This window comes from Vipera ursinii, assembly GCF_947247035.1.
Source record: "Vipera ursinii genome assembly, chromosome: 4".
Lineage (NCBI taxonomy): Eukaryota > Metazoa > Chordata > Lepidosauria > Squamata > Viperidae > Vipera > Vipera ursinii.
The window spans coordinates 84,221,206-84,237,613 of NC_139514.1; the positions used below are offsets into that span (position 1 = coordinate 84,221,206).

At 37.0% G+C, this 16,408-nt stretch overlaps 1 protein-coding gene across 1 annotated transcript in view; it reads right to left on the reverse strand.

The window, feature by feature from the left end:
- Positions 1-341: 341 nt before the first annotated feature.
- Positions 342-16,408, reverse strand: part of VWA3B (von Willebrand factor A domain containing 3B) — a gene marked incomplete at both ends in the record, with an annotated part of 90,771 nt that continues 74,704 nt past the window's right edge. The window contains 5 exons of the mRNA XM_083362560.1: positions 342-625; positions 5,584-5,822; positions 7,970-8,067; positions 10,659-10,796; positions 12,704-12,828. Of these exons, the coding sequence (XP_083218686.1) occupies positions 342-625; positions 5,584-5,822; positions 7,970-8,067; positions 10,659-10,796; positions 12,704-12,828 (884 nt within the window). The remainder of the gene's footprint in view (positions 626-5,583; positions 5,823-7,969; positions 8,068-10,658; positions 10,797-12,703; positions 12,829-16,408) is intronic.

The window sequence follows — 16,408 nt, forward strand, 5'->3', positions numbered from 1 at the left end:
AGCATGGTAGGAAAAGGCAGACAGAGGGCTTATAACTGAAACAATGTGAGAGTTGTTGGTAGTAGCTTTGAGTATAGGACAGTCCTATGATGAGTATAGGACAGACCTACAATGAGCACCATGACACATTGGTCACACATTAAATATCTATGCTTGATTCTGTGCCAATATATCAGGCAATTGGACGGCCACATTTGAAAAGATCTCCTTACAAAGATCTTGTAATGCTATATAATTTTAATATAAAAAGTTTAATATCAAATGGTTTATTCAGGATTGATATAGTACAGCTTCAAAAGTGGTGACTAATCCCCTTTTCTTGTTTTTCATCTGCATGCTATTTATTTGCAACTGGTGGAATTGTCTTTCCTTTGAGCTATGTGGTACTGCTGAAGCCGTCTTGCCAATTCTTCCACCTTCTCAATGCTGGAAAGGGAGACATTGCTGCTGCTGCTGCTGCTGCTGCTATAACTGCTAGTTTGATCAGAGGTAGTCTGCTGGTACACAGAAGTATAGTGAGAGCCCCAAAGATCCTTGTGTGGCCTATACTCAGAAGCCTTCGAAGACAGACAGATCTTTTCACCGCTTGAGGAAAAGCCAAGTGGGAAGCTTTTGCAAGCAGCTGCTGGCACAAAAAAGATTAAGGGAGAAAGAGTTTAGTGAGAACAGTGGAAACTGATCTGCTGCCTCTTAGCCAGAAACCACAGAATACATCATTAGCAATAATGCAAACAGTTCCTTAAAGGAGAGAATAAAGGGAACAAATGAACCAAGCTGTCTTTGTCACAAAATCTGTCACTGGCTAAAATAAATACAGGTAGTCCTTGACTAACAGCAGTTTATTTACTGACTGCTCCGAGTTACAACACCACTGAAAAATGTGACTTATGACCATTTTTCACACAACCATTGCAGCATCCTTATGGTCACATGATCAAAATTCAGATGCTTGGCAACTGATTCATATTTATGATGATTGCAGTGTTCTGGGGTCATATCACTTTTTGAGATGTTCTGACAACTAATATTAATGGGGAAGCCAGATTCACTTAACAACTGTCTCACTAACTTAACAACTGTCTCACTTAGCAACAGAAATTTTGGGCTCAATTTGTGGTTGTAAGTGGTTGTAAGTCGAGGACTAGCTGCATGGAGCTCCTCCATCAGCAATACTGAAATGATGTAACTATAAGCATGTTGTTATGGTCAAAGAATGCATGGGTGGAATTCTGCTGTCTTGCATGGCAATGTGAAAAATGGATATATAGAAATGTGGGGAAAAGGCTTCATGTTGTTTGTACTCTTTTAAGCATGTTTAAAAATCTCCTTCCAAAGCTTCAACCAGGGATGGGAAGCCAAATAGCTCTCAGATGTTAAGGTTTAAATTTCCAACATCTATACCAATGGTGAGGAACACTGAGAAGATTGCTCTCGAATTTTGGAGAGCCAGAATTTCCCTATTCTTAAATGAATGGGCATTATTGGTATTAATAAGATTTTTATTAATGTATTAAGGATCAAGTTGGTACTATTTTGAAGATCAGGGTACAACAGAATCTGTGACTTGATAATGGGAACTTGTACATTTACCATATAATGGCTGATTCACACAACATGCTGAGACAATTGTTTGAATTTCTATAAACTGCTCAGCCTCACTTTATCCTAATCTAATGTGCTGTGTGAACTCATTCAGTATGGGGTGTGTTTGAATTTGACTTAATACAATGTGTAAACTTATTGCTATGTACAGTATATAAATGATGGCTTAGTATTACTATTTATCCTACTAATGGGTTACAGAAACCTTACTGGATCTCATAATCCACCCACCCCCACCCAAATAGTGGCTACATTCATACAACACACTGAATCACAAACTAGTCATATTTTAGTCTGCCATGATGCGCAAACACAATTCACATAGTGAAATTGTGGCCCAGTGTGTCATGTAAATTCCACAAAATTGTGGAATGACTGAAATGAGAAAAACATAAGAATGTTTTATGAACACATTGTTTTATTGATGTGATATGCTATGGTTTTGTGTACAATAAAAGACTCATGAGAAAACTTTGTATCAATAAATGTAAGTAAAGTTAATGAAATTAAAGGAAACTATAGTAATATAATAGTAAGTGAACAAGATTAAAATTTATTCAAGAGATAGATTCTAGTAATAGGAAGTGGACACATTCCATCGAGACAGCAAATTTCAATACTAACTCATTCATTTCAAAGTTTACTATTTCGAATTCATCTATGTAGAATTCATGTTCTACAAAACATGCAAAACCAAAAATGAATACTTATTATGAGTCAGGAGCTATCATTCTGCATTATAATAACTCTTAGTAGTTCCTAAAGTAAACCATACAATTGTTAAAAATTATTTGGCTACTTCAAATGGAATACATTGCAAAAGGCTGTGTTCATTCTTCATGCAAGACATACCGTAATCCATTATCTATGGTTTACAATCATTTTATTTGTATATTACACTAAGGCTAATATGGTTAGAGCATTTTGATTTAGTGTGAAAAGGGAACTTAGACATAATGTGATGACTGCAGCTTGTTCTAGAAACCTTGATTTAAACATTTTTGGTGAGATTATGTACAACCTAAGTCATTTAGTTTGACAAGAAAAGTTGTAAAATGGGGCAAAACAAATATCTTGCTTAGCAACAGAAATTTTGGATTCAGTTGTGGTCATAAGTTGAGGACTACCTGTACTTTGGAGTTTCTGAGCCCTCCTATCAGATAAATGACCCAGAGAGTGACACTGGCAGGAGCATAAGCCTAACATTTAGACAAGCCTGGTGCCAGGTGATGATATCAGCTCAAAGGTAACTCTTTTAATTATTGAGGAATAGCATCAAACTACCTTAAATAGATTTTGAGATTGTGAGATGGTCAAGGCAAAGCCAGAATGCCATCCAGATCACTGATGGGGCCAGTATTGAAATAAAAGTTTCTCATTTATCAGGGCACATACCATTGTAACATGGACTGTGAGAAATATGAATCAAGGAAATCTGAAATTAATAAAATGGAAATATGATATATTGCATTCCATGTTTAAAAAATAAATGTAAATCAGAATGGGATAATTAAAAAAAGATAATTATATAATAAACAATTCAAGGGATGTTCATACTAAGGAATGGATGACAATGATATTAAAAAAGAACTTCATTAGATGTGTGTTAGGCTAAAATTGAATATAGTACAGAATCATCTATAAACCACTAAAACTCTTGTTCCTGTAACTTTTAACTGGGTGTAACGTTACTTCATAGAGCAAAAAGTTTTGAACCAAGCTATCTCAAATGGGATAACTGACAGAATGAATCCAAATTCTGGGGCCTAGGACTCACATGGAATTGAAATATGGCAAAATTTATAAAACATTTAATGACATAAACATTATCATAAAACAACTTATGATCTAATGCAAAGTGTCATAAATGATGTTTGACTGTGCTATTCAGTTCAACATGGGCTATTTTCAAGGCAGATACATCAAAGCTGTACATCAGAAGTTCTGCCATTGGGGCATTGAGGAATCTAGTGAAGAAATATCTCTGAATATTGGGATCATATCCAGAATATTTATTATATTATTATATCAATAATATTTATTATATTTATATCCATTATATTTATATCCAGAATTTTTGTTCAGTGTTTCTGATGTAATTCTGAAAAGTTATTTGGAGTTCAAGGGAGTACATAGCATCTCTCAGCAAGAGATAAGGGATATCTTGAAAACCAGTGCGTGTGGTGGTGGGGGAATCACATTTCAAGGAGAAAAAGATCAAAGTGGCTTTCTGAACAAGGCATTGTGATAAAAGCTGTGAAACAAAGAGGATGGAAGCCTTGCGCACACTGTGTGTAGACTGATGTTAATACAGGTAGTTCTCAATGTACAACAGTTTAAGGTTACAACAGCACTGAAAAAAGTGACTTATGACCATTTTTCACACTTACAACCATTGCAGCATCCCCATGCTTATGTGATCAAAATTCAGATGCTTGGCCACTGACTCATATATATGATGATTGCAGTGTCCCAGGTCATGTGATCACCTTTTCTGACTTTCTGAAAAAGTCAGTGGGGAAGCCAGATTCACTCAACAATCGTGTTACTAACTTAACAACTACAGTGATTCACTTAACAACCATGGCAAGGAAGGTCATAAAATGGGGCAAAAATCACTTAACAAATGTCTCACTTAGCAACAGAAATTTTAGGTTCAATTGAGGTCATAAGCTGAGGACTATCTGTATTACGCAAGAACAAGGAAAGCTATTTCAACCAATGGAGGAATATAACAAGAAAAGAAAAATGATATTTTTATAAAGACAAGCCAATCACAAATTTTTGCTTTGGATACAAATGTTCAAGAGTATGACTAATATCTGATATGGGCAAATGAGTTGAAAGAAAGATGGAAATACCAAACTGACATTAGAGGCATTCATAGTAAGTCAATATTTCATCAAAATAATGATGTACTTGTGTGTGACATGCCCATGGGATAATTTCAGTGGCGGGATTCAGCCGGTTCGCACCACTTCAACAGAACTGGTAGCTAATTTTTTGTTGTCCAGGCCCAGAATGGACTTCCGGAAGCAGCATCCACATAGAGAACTGGTTGTTCACATATTTGAATCCCACCACTGGATAATTTAAGATACAGAACAGGCAGTGTGAAAGCAAAGACTGGCAAAGAACATTATATACACCTGGACTGAAAAAGGGGGATGCAAAAGAATGCCCAGATTAGAGAACCATTGCACTGATTTCTCACACAAGTTTTCTTAAAATATTACAAAGGAAAAAAAGCTACATTAGAAATGCCAAATGAACAGTCAATTTAAAAAGAAGCACAAAATCAAACAGCCAATGAAAAAGAGATAACACAGAGGAAAAGAGTATATAATAAGATTTATCTTTGCTTCATTAATTCCAACTCATCCTTTGAGTGTATAAATCATGTCTGAATGTGGAATATATTAAAGTTGATGTGTGTGGCAGGTATCTTTCTGACCAAGGACAGAACCTCTAAATTTACCAACAGTGCTATGGAACAAAAGAACAACTAATCAGTCAGTTCTGAACCAGATAAAACTGACTGTACATGAAGCAGAAAATAACATATTGTGAGCATATTGTGTGAGCAGATGATGGACTAGAACCAATTATTCCATTCAGTAAGGTTTAGTGAGGAAGAGAAAAGAAACAGATAATAGCAGATGGAAATGATAAAAGGAATTATTGGAAAATTCCTGTTGTAAGAGAACAGCCATCATCATTGAAACAATAGTTGAGCTATTTGGGTCTATGTGCATGTAGAATGTATATGTATGTATACATATGCATGAAATAGCATCTGGACAGTCTACCTTTTGGGCTATGTTAGAATCTATAAAATAAATGGCAAAATTCCAGACATAAATATATTAAAACAAAAATAATCAAGTAGGTAATGGATGAAAAGACCTAATGGAGCACTTCCACCTTAGCTACATTTGAACGTATAACCTGCATTACTTTTTTCCTGTTTACTTTCTGTACCTGTACTTTCTTTTTTGCGATGAAAAGATGGTGATGAACTATTTCCTCTTCGTTTAATTCTGGGGTCAAACATCTTATCACAAACAGATGAAGTCCATTCTTTACAACGCTCCTTTTTGTTGTTAACTCTTCCTCTTTCATTCTTTTTCTTCCAATCCCCTCCTACGGAAATAGATTTTTTCTGTCTCTCAGCATCTGCAACTGCTCTATGGACATGCTTTGGGACCTTTACATTTGGTCTATAATTCAAAGGAGGAAATAGAATAAAGGTAGGCATGGTGCACCTCAAATTTCAGCCAACATTTTATTTGTTTTATTTATGCAATGACAAGGAGCTCTCAATATATTTCTATCTGTCCTCTATATCTGTTCTATTCATTATTATATCTACTCTCCAATACATTACTAATAATCCCCATCCTACATACTTTCCATTTATGGTTAAGTATCACATTGCAATTCACATATTAGCTCTTGTATATTAATGACTGAAGAACAGTACACTCTGTTCTTCGCCTTCCGCTAAGCGCATAGCTTCAGGAGGGACACACATGGCACAGTGATGGAGCTAAGGGCTACCCACCTAGCCAGCTGAATTAAACCTTATGATCAGTAGAGTGACAGATGTCATCATCAGATCATCCTTGTATACTTCATACAGAAACTAACCTAACAGTCCTTGCTGTAATAATCCTGTCATTATTCTCCTTCCTACTATTATATACTATCCATTTTTCTTTTGTTGTAAGGTTGTAAGGTGTCTACAGAAGTAGAAGGTAACATCTGATGAAACCTGTGTCATGACATCATGATTCCTTAGGTGTATCAGAACGACAAGGAAGAAGAGGATTTGCATTGAGACATCACTGCACATGTGTCATTTTTTGGTCATTATGGCTTGCTGCAGATGCTTATGGCAGTTAGCTAAATTTTAGCAAATATATTCTCCTGACCTCACTGCAATTCAGAAAATGATGTGACTCATTTTGATAAAGAACATTTCCAGATAATAGCTTTAAAATGATTCATTTATTAAACAGTACAATGATTTTTTAAATAAATTGGATGTCAGCCATAATATTGTCCATTAAATGGAGATGCCTTCTCTTACTCAATAAAACAGAACTGAAATGTAAAGGTATAGCTTTGATGTTGGGGCAGAGGATTACATGATAGTTCCTGATACGGGTAGCTCTTGAAAAATAACATAAAGCCCAGTGTCACTGCTAGAATGTCTTCCATTTTCCTATAACAAAACTCTGAATTTTTTACAGGTCTTGATTACAAAGGCTTTGATGCCTCATACTTGATTGTATTGCTACACTAAAGTTGCATTGACAAATTTCTGCCCCACTTTACATCGGGGAGGACTCTGTGGAGAGAGTTTCCTCCTTTAAATTTCTGGGAGTCTACCTCTGTGAAGATCTGACCTGGAAAGTTAACACAACCCAGGTGGCGAGAAAGGCCCAACAGAGGCTTCACTTTCTTAGGGTCTTGCGGAAGAACAGGGTAGAACAACGGCTAATGACCGTCTTTTACCGGTCTACTATAGAGAGCGTCCTCTCGTATGGTATTGTGGTTTGGTATGTTGGTTTGACAGCCGCAGACAGGAAAGTATTACAGAGGGTAGTGAGCACAGCACAAGACATTGTGGGCTGTTCCCTGACACCACTGGATGACATTGCCAGGGATTGTTGCCTTGGAAATGTGAGGAAGATTCTCAGGGATGACTCACACCCTGGACAGTATCTCTTTACTTTCCTACCATCCGGTAGGAGATATAGGAGTATAGCCAGCCATACCAACAGGCTGAAAAATAGCTTTTATCCGTGGGCTGTTAGGCTTTTAAATGGGATATAATCTCTGTGAATTTATGCAGAATTGACTTGGGAGGCCGGTGTGTGGTGTAGTTGGTTCACATGGTGTGGTAGGATGGAGGGTTCGTTGTCACTGTGTGTTGGGGGGAGAGAGCACGGGGGGAGGCTCAGCTAATCTCAATGTACACATGTTGTACTTTGACAATAAAGGTTTATTATAAGAACAAACTAAGTATGGACATTACTTATGTAGCACTGAGATCTTATGATGGGGAGGGAAGATTTAATTTTTTTCCCCTATTTTATTTCCAACAAGTATCATCTTCAGTTATTTGCAACAGGCAGATGGTTTTTCTCAGAACCCGTAAGGATTTACTTTCCAATCAAACAGTATCCACAGAAGGCAGAAGTCATTGGAAATAGTGTTCATACTTTTTGAAATGAAGAATCTGTCAAAATTATTGAAAGTTACACTAGCAGTTTTAGCAGGAACTTGATTTAACAAATATCTGACTATATGCATTACATGCATTTAATTTATACAATAAGAAGCATTTATTCATGCTCACATGAGGTAATCCATCATCTTGGTCATATTGATGTAGCAGCAGGAACAAGTATACCTTCTATGACTAATTTTTATTAGCCCGTTTCGTACACAATGATCCTACAACAAAACATTTTTTTAAAAAATTAAACTTTGATTTTTAATATAATGAGTTATAAATCATTCAATTTAAAGAAATTTATTACACAGCAAGAAAAAGTGGTGAGTTGATTAACTGTAGGGCACAATGTACTGGACCTCAATTTCTCATAATATTTTAAAAGACAAGCATTATCTTCCACAACAAGGATTGATTACTACAGTAGACATCTTCAAAGTAACATCAAAGATAAGATGGTTTAAATAAAATATTGAATAATCACTCTATGTTATTTATTATGCATGTTTTTTTATGCTAGATACTGATTTTACCTATAAGGAACAGAAGTATAGACAACAATGTTAACCTAATTTTTTTAGAGACAAATTGGTGTCAAGAGCAAAATATGTAACCATTTTATAATTGTCTGCTATTTTTATTGCTAAGAATTTTTTTTATGACCCTGTAATCCCTTAATTCAGGGTAGAGTCAGAGAAACTGAATGGAGCTGAGCATTCAGTGGTCGGATGCCCTTCCTGATGCCTACATGGAGTTCATAGCAGATATCGTCTTTTTGCACCCTGATAAAGAAACATCTGTTGCTACCTAGGATTGAACTCTCAGCCTTCCAAATGGGAGCCGAGCACTTCACTCTAGGCCACACCACCACTCATTTTATTGCTAAGAAATAATGATACTGAAAAGAAAAAATGTATAAGAGAATAACAGAATTGGAATGGACCCTGCAGGTCTTCCAGTCTTCTAAAACATTGTGCACATTTAGCAAAACTCAAATTTTTATCACATCATTAAATCTTGTTTATTATTTTTCCATTGCACCAACAAAGAGCTGGCTATAAACACGGAGTAAACGTATTTTTAAAAGGTAAAGGTTCCCCTGCACATGCGTGCTAGTCGTTTCTGACTCTAGGGGCCAGTGCTCATCTCCGTTTCAAAGCCGAAGAGCCAGCACTTGTCCAAGGACGTCTCTGTGGTCATGTGGCTGGCATGACTAGATGCCAAAGGCGCACGGAACACTGTTACCTTCCCACCGTTGTGGTCCCTATTTTTCTACTTGCATTTTTACGTGCTTTCGAACTGCTAGGTTGGCAGAAGCTGGGACGAGTAACAGGTGCTCACTCTGTTATGCGGCACTCAGGATTCGACCCGCCAAACTGCCGACCATCTGATTAATGCAGGATTATAAATCTGAGAAACAAGTGTTTTCATAGATTTAATAGTATCTATTTCTGGAAGTTTATTATTTTTCCATTGCACCAACAAAGAGCTGGCTATAAACAGGGAGTAAACGTATTTTTAAAAGGTAAAGGTTCCCCTGCACATGCGTGCTAGTCGTTTCTGACTCTAGGGGCCAGTGCTCATCTCCGTTTCAAAGCCGAAGAGCCAGCACTTGTCCAAGGACGTCTCTGTGGTCATGTGGCTGGCATGACTAGATGCCAAAGGCGCACGGAACGCTGTTACCTTCCCACCGTTGTGGTCCCTATTTTTCTACTTGCATTTTTACGTGCTTTCGAACTGCTAGGTTGGCAGAAGCTGGGACGAGTAACAGGTGCTCACTCTGTTATGCGGCACTCAGGATTCGACCCGCCAAACTGCCGACCATCTGATTAATGCAGGATTATAAATCTGAGAAACAAGTGTTTTCATAGATTTAATAGTATCTATTTCTGGAAAAGTGCAGCTAAATATACAGCTTCGTTGTATGTAGCTTCTGAAAAAAATATTTTAAAATGTTATGGAAGAACCATATAATTTTTAAAAATTTATTACATTCTGTCCTGAGCATTCTTAGTAGCAGAAATAATATTACTTAGTGGTAGCTGGTTCAGTTGAGAGGACAATTATTTATCCAACTTTTCCTTGTTCCAAAATCCTTGGAATTAAACACATATCTGTATTACGTGCCCATTTATCAAATATAAATACTTTATATAATTTTAGCATAGGTTGTATTCTATACGTAATTAGAAGTTTATATTTTTCCTCTTTTTTGTTTATAAATTTTAATTTTTTAGCAAAGAATATACATTAGTACAACCATGAAAAAGAGGAATTCTTCAAAATAATTTTCATGTCTTTTATAAAAGCTTTAGTTTTTAATAATGAAATTTTTAAAAGCCTGGATAAAATAGTAAGACTTTTTTCTCCTCTTTCTCCTTTTCATTATTTTTGGGATATAACTGAATATTACTATAGGATCTACTTTGTCTATCTGATTAATGATTGAGATACTTGATTATCAGGAACAAACTTAGGTGAGGAAAAAAAGCATATTCTTGAAGTAAAGATTCAGAAGTCACCATGTATCAATAAAATTAGTGCTTGTGGTACTTTTCAGGTAACACATTGTAGGAATTTAAATTAAGAAAAGACAAAAAAAGTTAATTGATTGTTCCTCAGCTTTCACAACTTTACAATGTATGTGCTTTCCAGAATTCCTCAGCCAGTATCTTAGATTGCTAAGGTTGAGGTACACTGAGTTAACCAGTCAAAAGATGAGGAAGTAATTCCTCCTCTGGTAGAGGATTGAATTGGTACATTTAGTGCATTGCCATTCCAGCCAGATATGGTTTGCTCATTGATTGCTTACCTTTTTATTGTTGTATTTCAAAACTGTGTAGAGTTTATCATCTAAATCAGCTTTATTTGGTATTGCTATGACAACACCAGGGACATAATACTCTTCTCCTGACGGCTTCCTTATTCTGCTGAATACATAATCTCCAACCTGTTGAATAATAATAAATGTGGATTGAATACATCTATCTTAAATGTAATTGTCCTAAGGTCTGAATTTGAAGAAAGACGAGAATCCAGTAAGAGTATATACAGATTTTTAGTTAAAAATTTCAATCCATGTCTGATTCTTCTCCGTAGTTAAATGGCAATAGCAACAGCAATAGCACTTAGACTTACATACCGCTTGACAGTGCTTTATAGCCCTCACTAAGAGGTTTTACAGAGTCAGTATATTGCCCCCAACAATCTGGCTCCTCATTTTACCAACCTCAGAAGGATGGAAGGTTGTGTCAACCTTGAGCTGATGAGAATCAAACTGCTAGCAGTTGGCTGGCAGTTGGTATAGTCTGAATACTGTATTCTAATCATTGTGCCACCATGGCTTTTAAATTCTACTCCATCCCGAAAAATTCAACAGAAATCAACCTATGCTTTATCCACTAAAAGTAAAAATAAAATATAGTCTTTGGTGCAAGCTGAAAGGGCAGAATGTATTCAGTTTCAGTTCCATCTGATTTATTAATAACAGTATGTCTTGAACTGGGATAGCTTAGCTACAATGATTATGTCTCAATAACCTCTTGTCTACTATAATGTACTTTACAGGATTCCACCTTTGAAGACACATGCCTCAACTGATTCAAAATGCTATTCTCTGCATTGTACTGAGGTTACCTGCACTGGATACTAATTCTCTTAAAACACACATCAAGGTCACAATACTGCCTCTTCAATACTATATATACCATGCAAGTCATTAAAGCTGATCTAGACTGCTTTCTTCAGGTGTCCTTGATGGGAAATGCACTGACATAGTTATTCTAGGACAAACACATCTAGGTTGTAAATATCCAGATTGCCACTAAATGGCAGCAAAAAAAAATTCTGCTTCTCCTAGTTGCTGCCTAATGGTAGCACTGCCTGTTTGGTTACTGTGGTTCTTTCACTACATTCACTTCACTTGATTTTGAGGTGTATTAAGCATTATGGAAGTTCAGTCTTGTCAACTATTTTTAACATGCATCTTTACACTTCTGGTACCTTTAGATGCTGCTACCTACATGGGTGTAATGATTTGTGGTTTTTACAATTGAGTAGTTTTATGAGTTTTTTTAAGCTTTCATTTTCACGAGCCACCTAAGATTCTGCTTAAAGGTGAATGAATGAATGAATGAATGAATGAATGAATGAATGAATGAATGAATGAATGACATCGGAATGCAGAGTTTGTAGAATGTAGAGTTCCCCTCATCCTTTATAAAATATGGAAAGTAGAAATAAGCCCAGAGTATTGTACAGTAAAAAGATATCCCTTTCACTCAGTAAATTAAGGAGAAATATTTCTTTTTAGGAAAGATGATTTTTCTAGACCTAGAAACAAAGATTAAAAGAATGACTAGGGGTGACATGATAGCAGTATTCCATTATTTGAGGGGCTGCCACAAAGAAGAGTGGGTCAACCTATTCTCCAAAGCACCAGAAAGCAAGACAAGAAATAATGAATGGACACTTATTAAGGAGAACTTAATTACTTCTAGAACTAACAGTGAGAACAATTAACCAGTGGAACAGCTTGCCTTCAGAAATTGTGGGTGCTCCATCAAAAAAGAGAGACTGGACAGCCACTTGTCTGGAATGGTACAGGATCTCTTGCTTGAGCAGGGGGTTGGATTAGAAGACCTCCAAAGTTCCTTCGAACTCTGTTACTCTAGTCATTTTCCCAGGAATGAGGAATTCCCTAGATCAAACTGGTTGTTTAGCATACGGATGCAGTAAACCAGTGGTTCTGATCTTGCATTCATACAGAACTTCCAAACACATTCAAATAAAAAGGATATTTCCTCAAGAAAGCATCGTGCAACCTAAAAATATCTTGAGAAACACCATGTTACTTACTTGCAAGGGTGGACAAGGTGTTGCACCTCCAATAAACAAAATGAATTTCAAGGGGACAATCTCAGTCTGGCCATTAACAAAATCAACGAGTGCATAAAATGACGTGATGCTTCTCACCACTGTTCCTGAAACAAAAACATGGTGAAAACCTCCACAATTCAAATTGCATGTAGAACATCCAAATACACAGTCATATTTCATTCACTATTCTCTCTATTTCAATGGAATTTAAGTAATGGAACAGAAAAAGTTCCCGCCTGAAGAAAAAGCAAGAGAACTACTGCTACTCAAGAAAAGATAATATGAGATTAAACAATATGATCTATAGTTCAGTTGATTCAATGTGATAAATTATCATTCTGGCCCCACCACCAATTGGACTTTGAAGAGTGCTGAGATGAAGATTTTAGGCTGTTTATTTATCAATCAAATTTAGAAATTGCCCATCTCCCTCAGAGGGACTCTGGGCTGTGTACAAATAAAAGCTTACAGCCTCAGGTATTTCCAGACAGTCCTCCATGCAAATACTAACCAAGCCTGACCCTGCTTAGCTTTCAAAATCAGATGAAATCAGTGTTTTCAGAGTATCATGGCTATTTAAGGAACTAAGGAGCTGGACTAAGGGAGCATATTCCCCCTTCAACCACATATCTGGCAAAACCCAAAAGGGTTGTATGCAGGGCTTTTTTTCTCATAGAATGCTCAGAACAGAGTTCCGGCACCTTTTTTGGATGGAACCTTGTAGGGTAGGCAATGTGTGAGTTCCGGCACCTTTTTCTTTTACAAAAAAGCACTGGTTATATGCATGTATTTATATGCATATTCCTCCATGATGGCAGAGAATCTTCTTGTTTTGAGTTGGGTGTTTTTAAATCTATATAAATACATGCAAAAAAATTAACTCCCCTCCTCTGAAATATCCCTGCAACCTATTTTCATGTTCATGCATAAAATGTGATTAGATATTTGGCTGGCCCTATTTCCAATTTCATATCCGCAATTTATCAATGGCAAATAATTGAAAATATACCATTATGTATTTTCACATTAAACAAATTGTATTGGATCTTTTAAGACAGGGGTTTTCAAACTTTTTCAGGCAGTGAAACCTGTTAGGGAAAACAATGCATTCTTGGAATCTCTGATCAAGAGGCAAAATTTTAGTAATAGAAAACTGGCTATGTTTTAAGGTTTGCTTCTTTTTTAACCCCTTAGTCTTATTGAATCCCATCAATTTTGGGGGAAAAGCCTGTTTTAAGTCATTCTCGTTTTTGGAAACATTCTGGAAAATTGAGCTGTAGGTTACAAATTGAAAGACAAGAACTATATTAAGATCAGGGAACCAAAGATAATCTTACCAGCAATGCCTACTATAAAAAGAAGCACAACTCCCAACCTTCATAATTCCCACTCTTTTTCCTGCCATACATCATTTTTAGTTTCTCCAGTTACAGAAACTAGAGCTGGATATTAAGCTTTATTCAATCAAGCAGAAATGTAAACCACTCAGACAACTTCACAAGACCTCTAAGAACACAGGAGTACAGGTGAAACTCGAAAAATTAGAATATCGTGCAAAAGTTCATTTATTTCAGTAATGCAACTTAAAAGGGGAAACTAATATATGAAATAGACTCATTACATGCAAAGCAAGATAGTTCAAGCCATGATTTGTCATAATTGTGATGATTATGGCTTACAGCTCATGAAAACCCCAAATCCACAATCTCAGAAAATTAGAATATTACATGCAATCAATAAAACAAGGAGTGTACATAGAACAACATCGGACCTCTGGAAAGTATAAGCATACATATGTACTCAGTACTTGGTTTGGGCCCCTTTTGCAGCAATTACTGCCTCAATGCGGCGTGGCATGGAAGCTATCAGCCTGTGGCACTGCTGAGGTGTTATGGAAGACCAGGATGCTTCAATAGCGGCCTTCTTCTGCATTGTTCGGTCTCATGTCTCTCCTCTTTCTCTTGGCAATGCCCCATAGATTCTCTATGGGGTTCAGGTCAGGCAGGTTTGCTGGCCAATCAAGCACTGTAATCCCATGGTCATTGAACCAGATTTTGGTGCTTTTGGCAGTGTGGGTAGGTGTCAGGTCCTGCTGGAAAATGAAGTCAGCATCCCCATAAAGCTCATCTGCGGAAGGAAGCATGAAGTGCTCCAAAATCTCCTGGTACATGGCTGCATTGACCTTGGACTTAATGAAACACAGTGGACCAACACAGCAGATGACATGGCTCCCCAAATCAACACAGACTGTGGAAACTTCACACTGGACATCAAGCATCTTGCAGTGTGTGCCTCTCCATTCTTCCTCCAGACTCTGGGTCCTTGGTTTCCAAATGAGATACAAAAGTTGCTCTCATCAGAAAAGAGGACTTTGGACCACTGAGCAACAGACCAGGTCTGTTTTTCTTTAGCCCAGGTAAGACACTTCTGACGTTGTTTGTTGTTCAGGAGCAGCTTGACAAGAGGAATATGACATTTGAAGCCCATGTCCAGGATCCGTCTGTGTGGTGGCTCTTGATGCACTGACTCCAGCCTCAGTCCACTCCTTGTGAAAGTCCCCAACACTTTTGAATGGCCTTTTCCTGACAATCCTCTCCAGGCTGTGGTCATCCCTGCTGCTTGTGCACCTTTTTCTTCCACACTTTTCCCTTCCACATAACTTTCTATTAATGTGCTTTGATACAGCACTTGGGGAACATCCAACTTCTTTTGCAATTACCTTTTGAGGATTTCCCTCCTTATGGAGGGTGTCAATGATGGTTTTCTGCACAACTGTCAGGTCAGCAGTCTTCCCCATGATTGTGATTCCTACTGAACCAGACTGAGAGACCATTTAAAGGCTCAGGAACCCTTTGCAGGTGTTATGGCTTAATTAGCTGCTTAGAGTGGGACACTTTGAGCCTAGAATATTGCACTTTTTCACAATATTCTAATTTTCTGAGATTGTGGATTTGTGGTTTTCATGAGCTGTAAGCCATAATCATCACAATTATGACAAATCATGGCTTGAACTATCTTGCTTTGCATGTAATGAGTCTATCTCATATATTAGTTTCCCCTTTTAAGTTGCATTACTGAAATAAATGAACTTTTGCATGATATTCTAATTTTTCAAGTTTCACCTGTATTTATTGAAGATAGCTAGGAAGCAAAACCAATTATTGTAGTTCAGGACTAGCCCTATGTAAAGATACAGTTATCAAACTCCCTTCTATTGTCTTACCTGCCATTTGACTACAGATAGTCCTCAATTTACAATTTATCATTTACAACCACAATTGAGACCAGAATTTCTATTGCTAGGTAATAAGTAGAAACTAAGTAGAAACTAACCTTTTTTTAGCCACAATTATTAAGCAAATCACTGGAGTTGTTAAGAGAATCATGTGATTGTTAAGTGTCTGCTTGTCAGAAGCCAGCTGGGAAGGCCACAAATGGCAATCACATGACTCTGGGATACTGCAATAGTTATAAATACATGTCTGTTGCCAAGCACCTGGATTTTGATCATGCGACCATGGAGATGCTGCAACAGTTGTAAGTGTTAGGACCAGTTTCATTGTAAACCACTTTTTTCCAGTAGCATTGTAACTTTGAACAATCGCTAAATGAATGGTTGAAAATCGAGGACTACCTGTATTTGTCTTATTTGAATGAGCTGGCCTGTTTTCCTCTGTCCTTTGT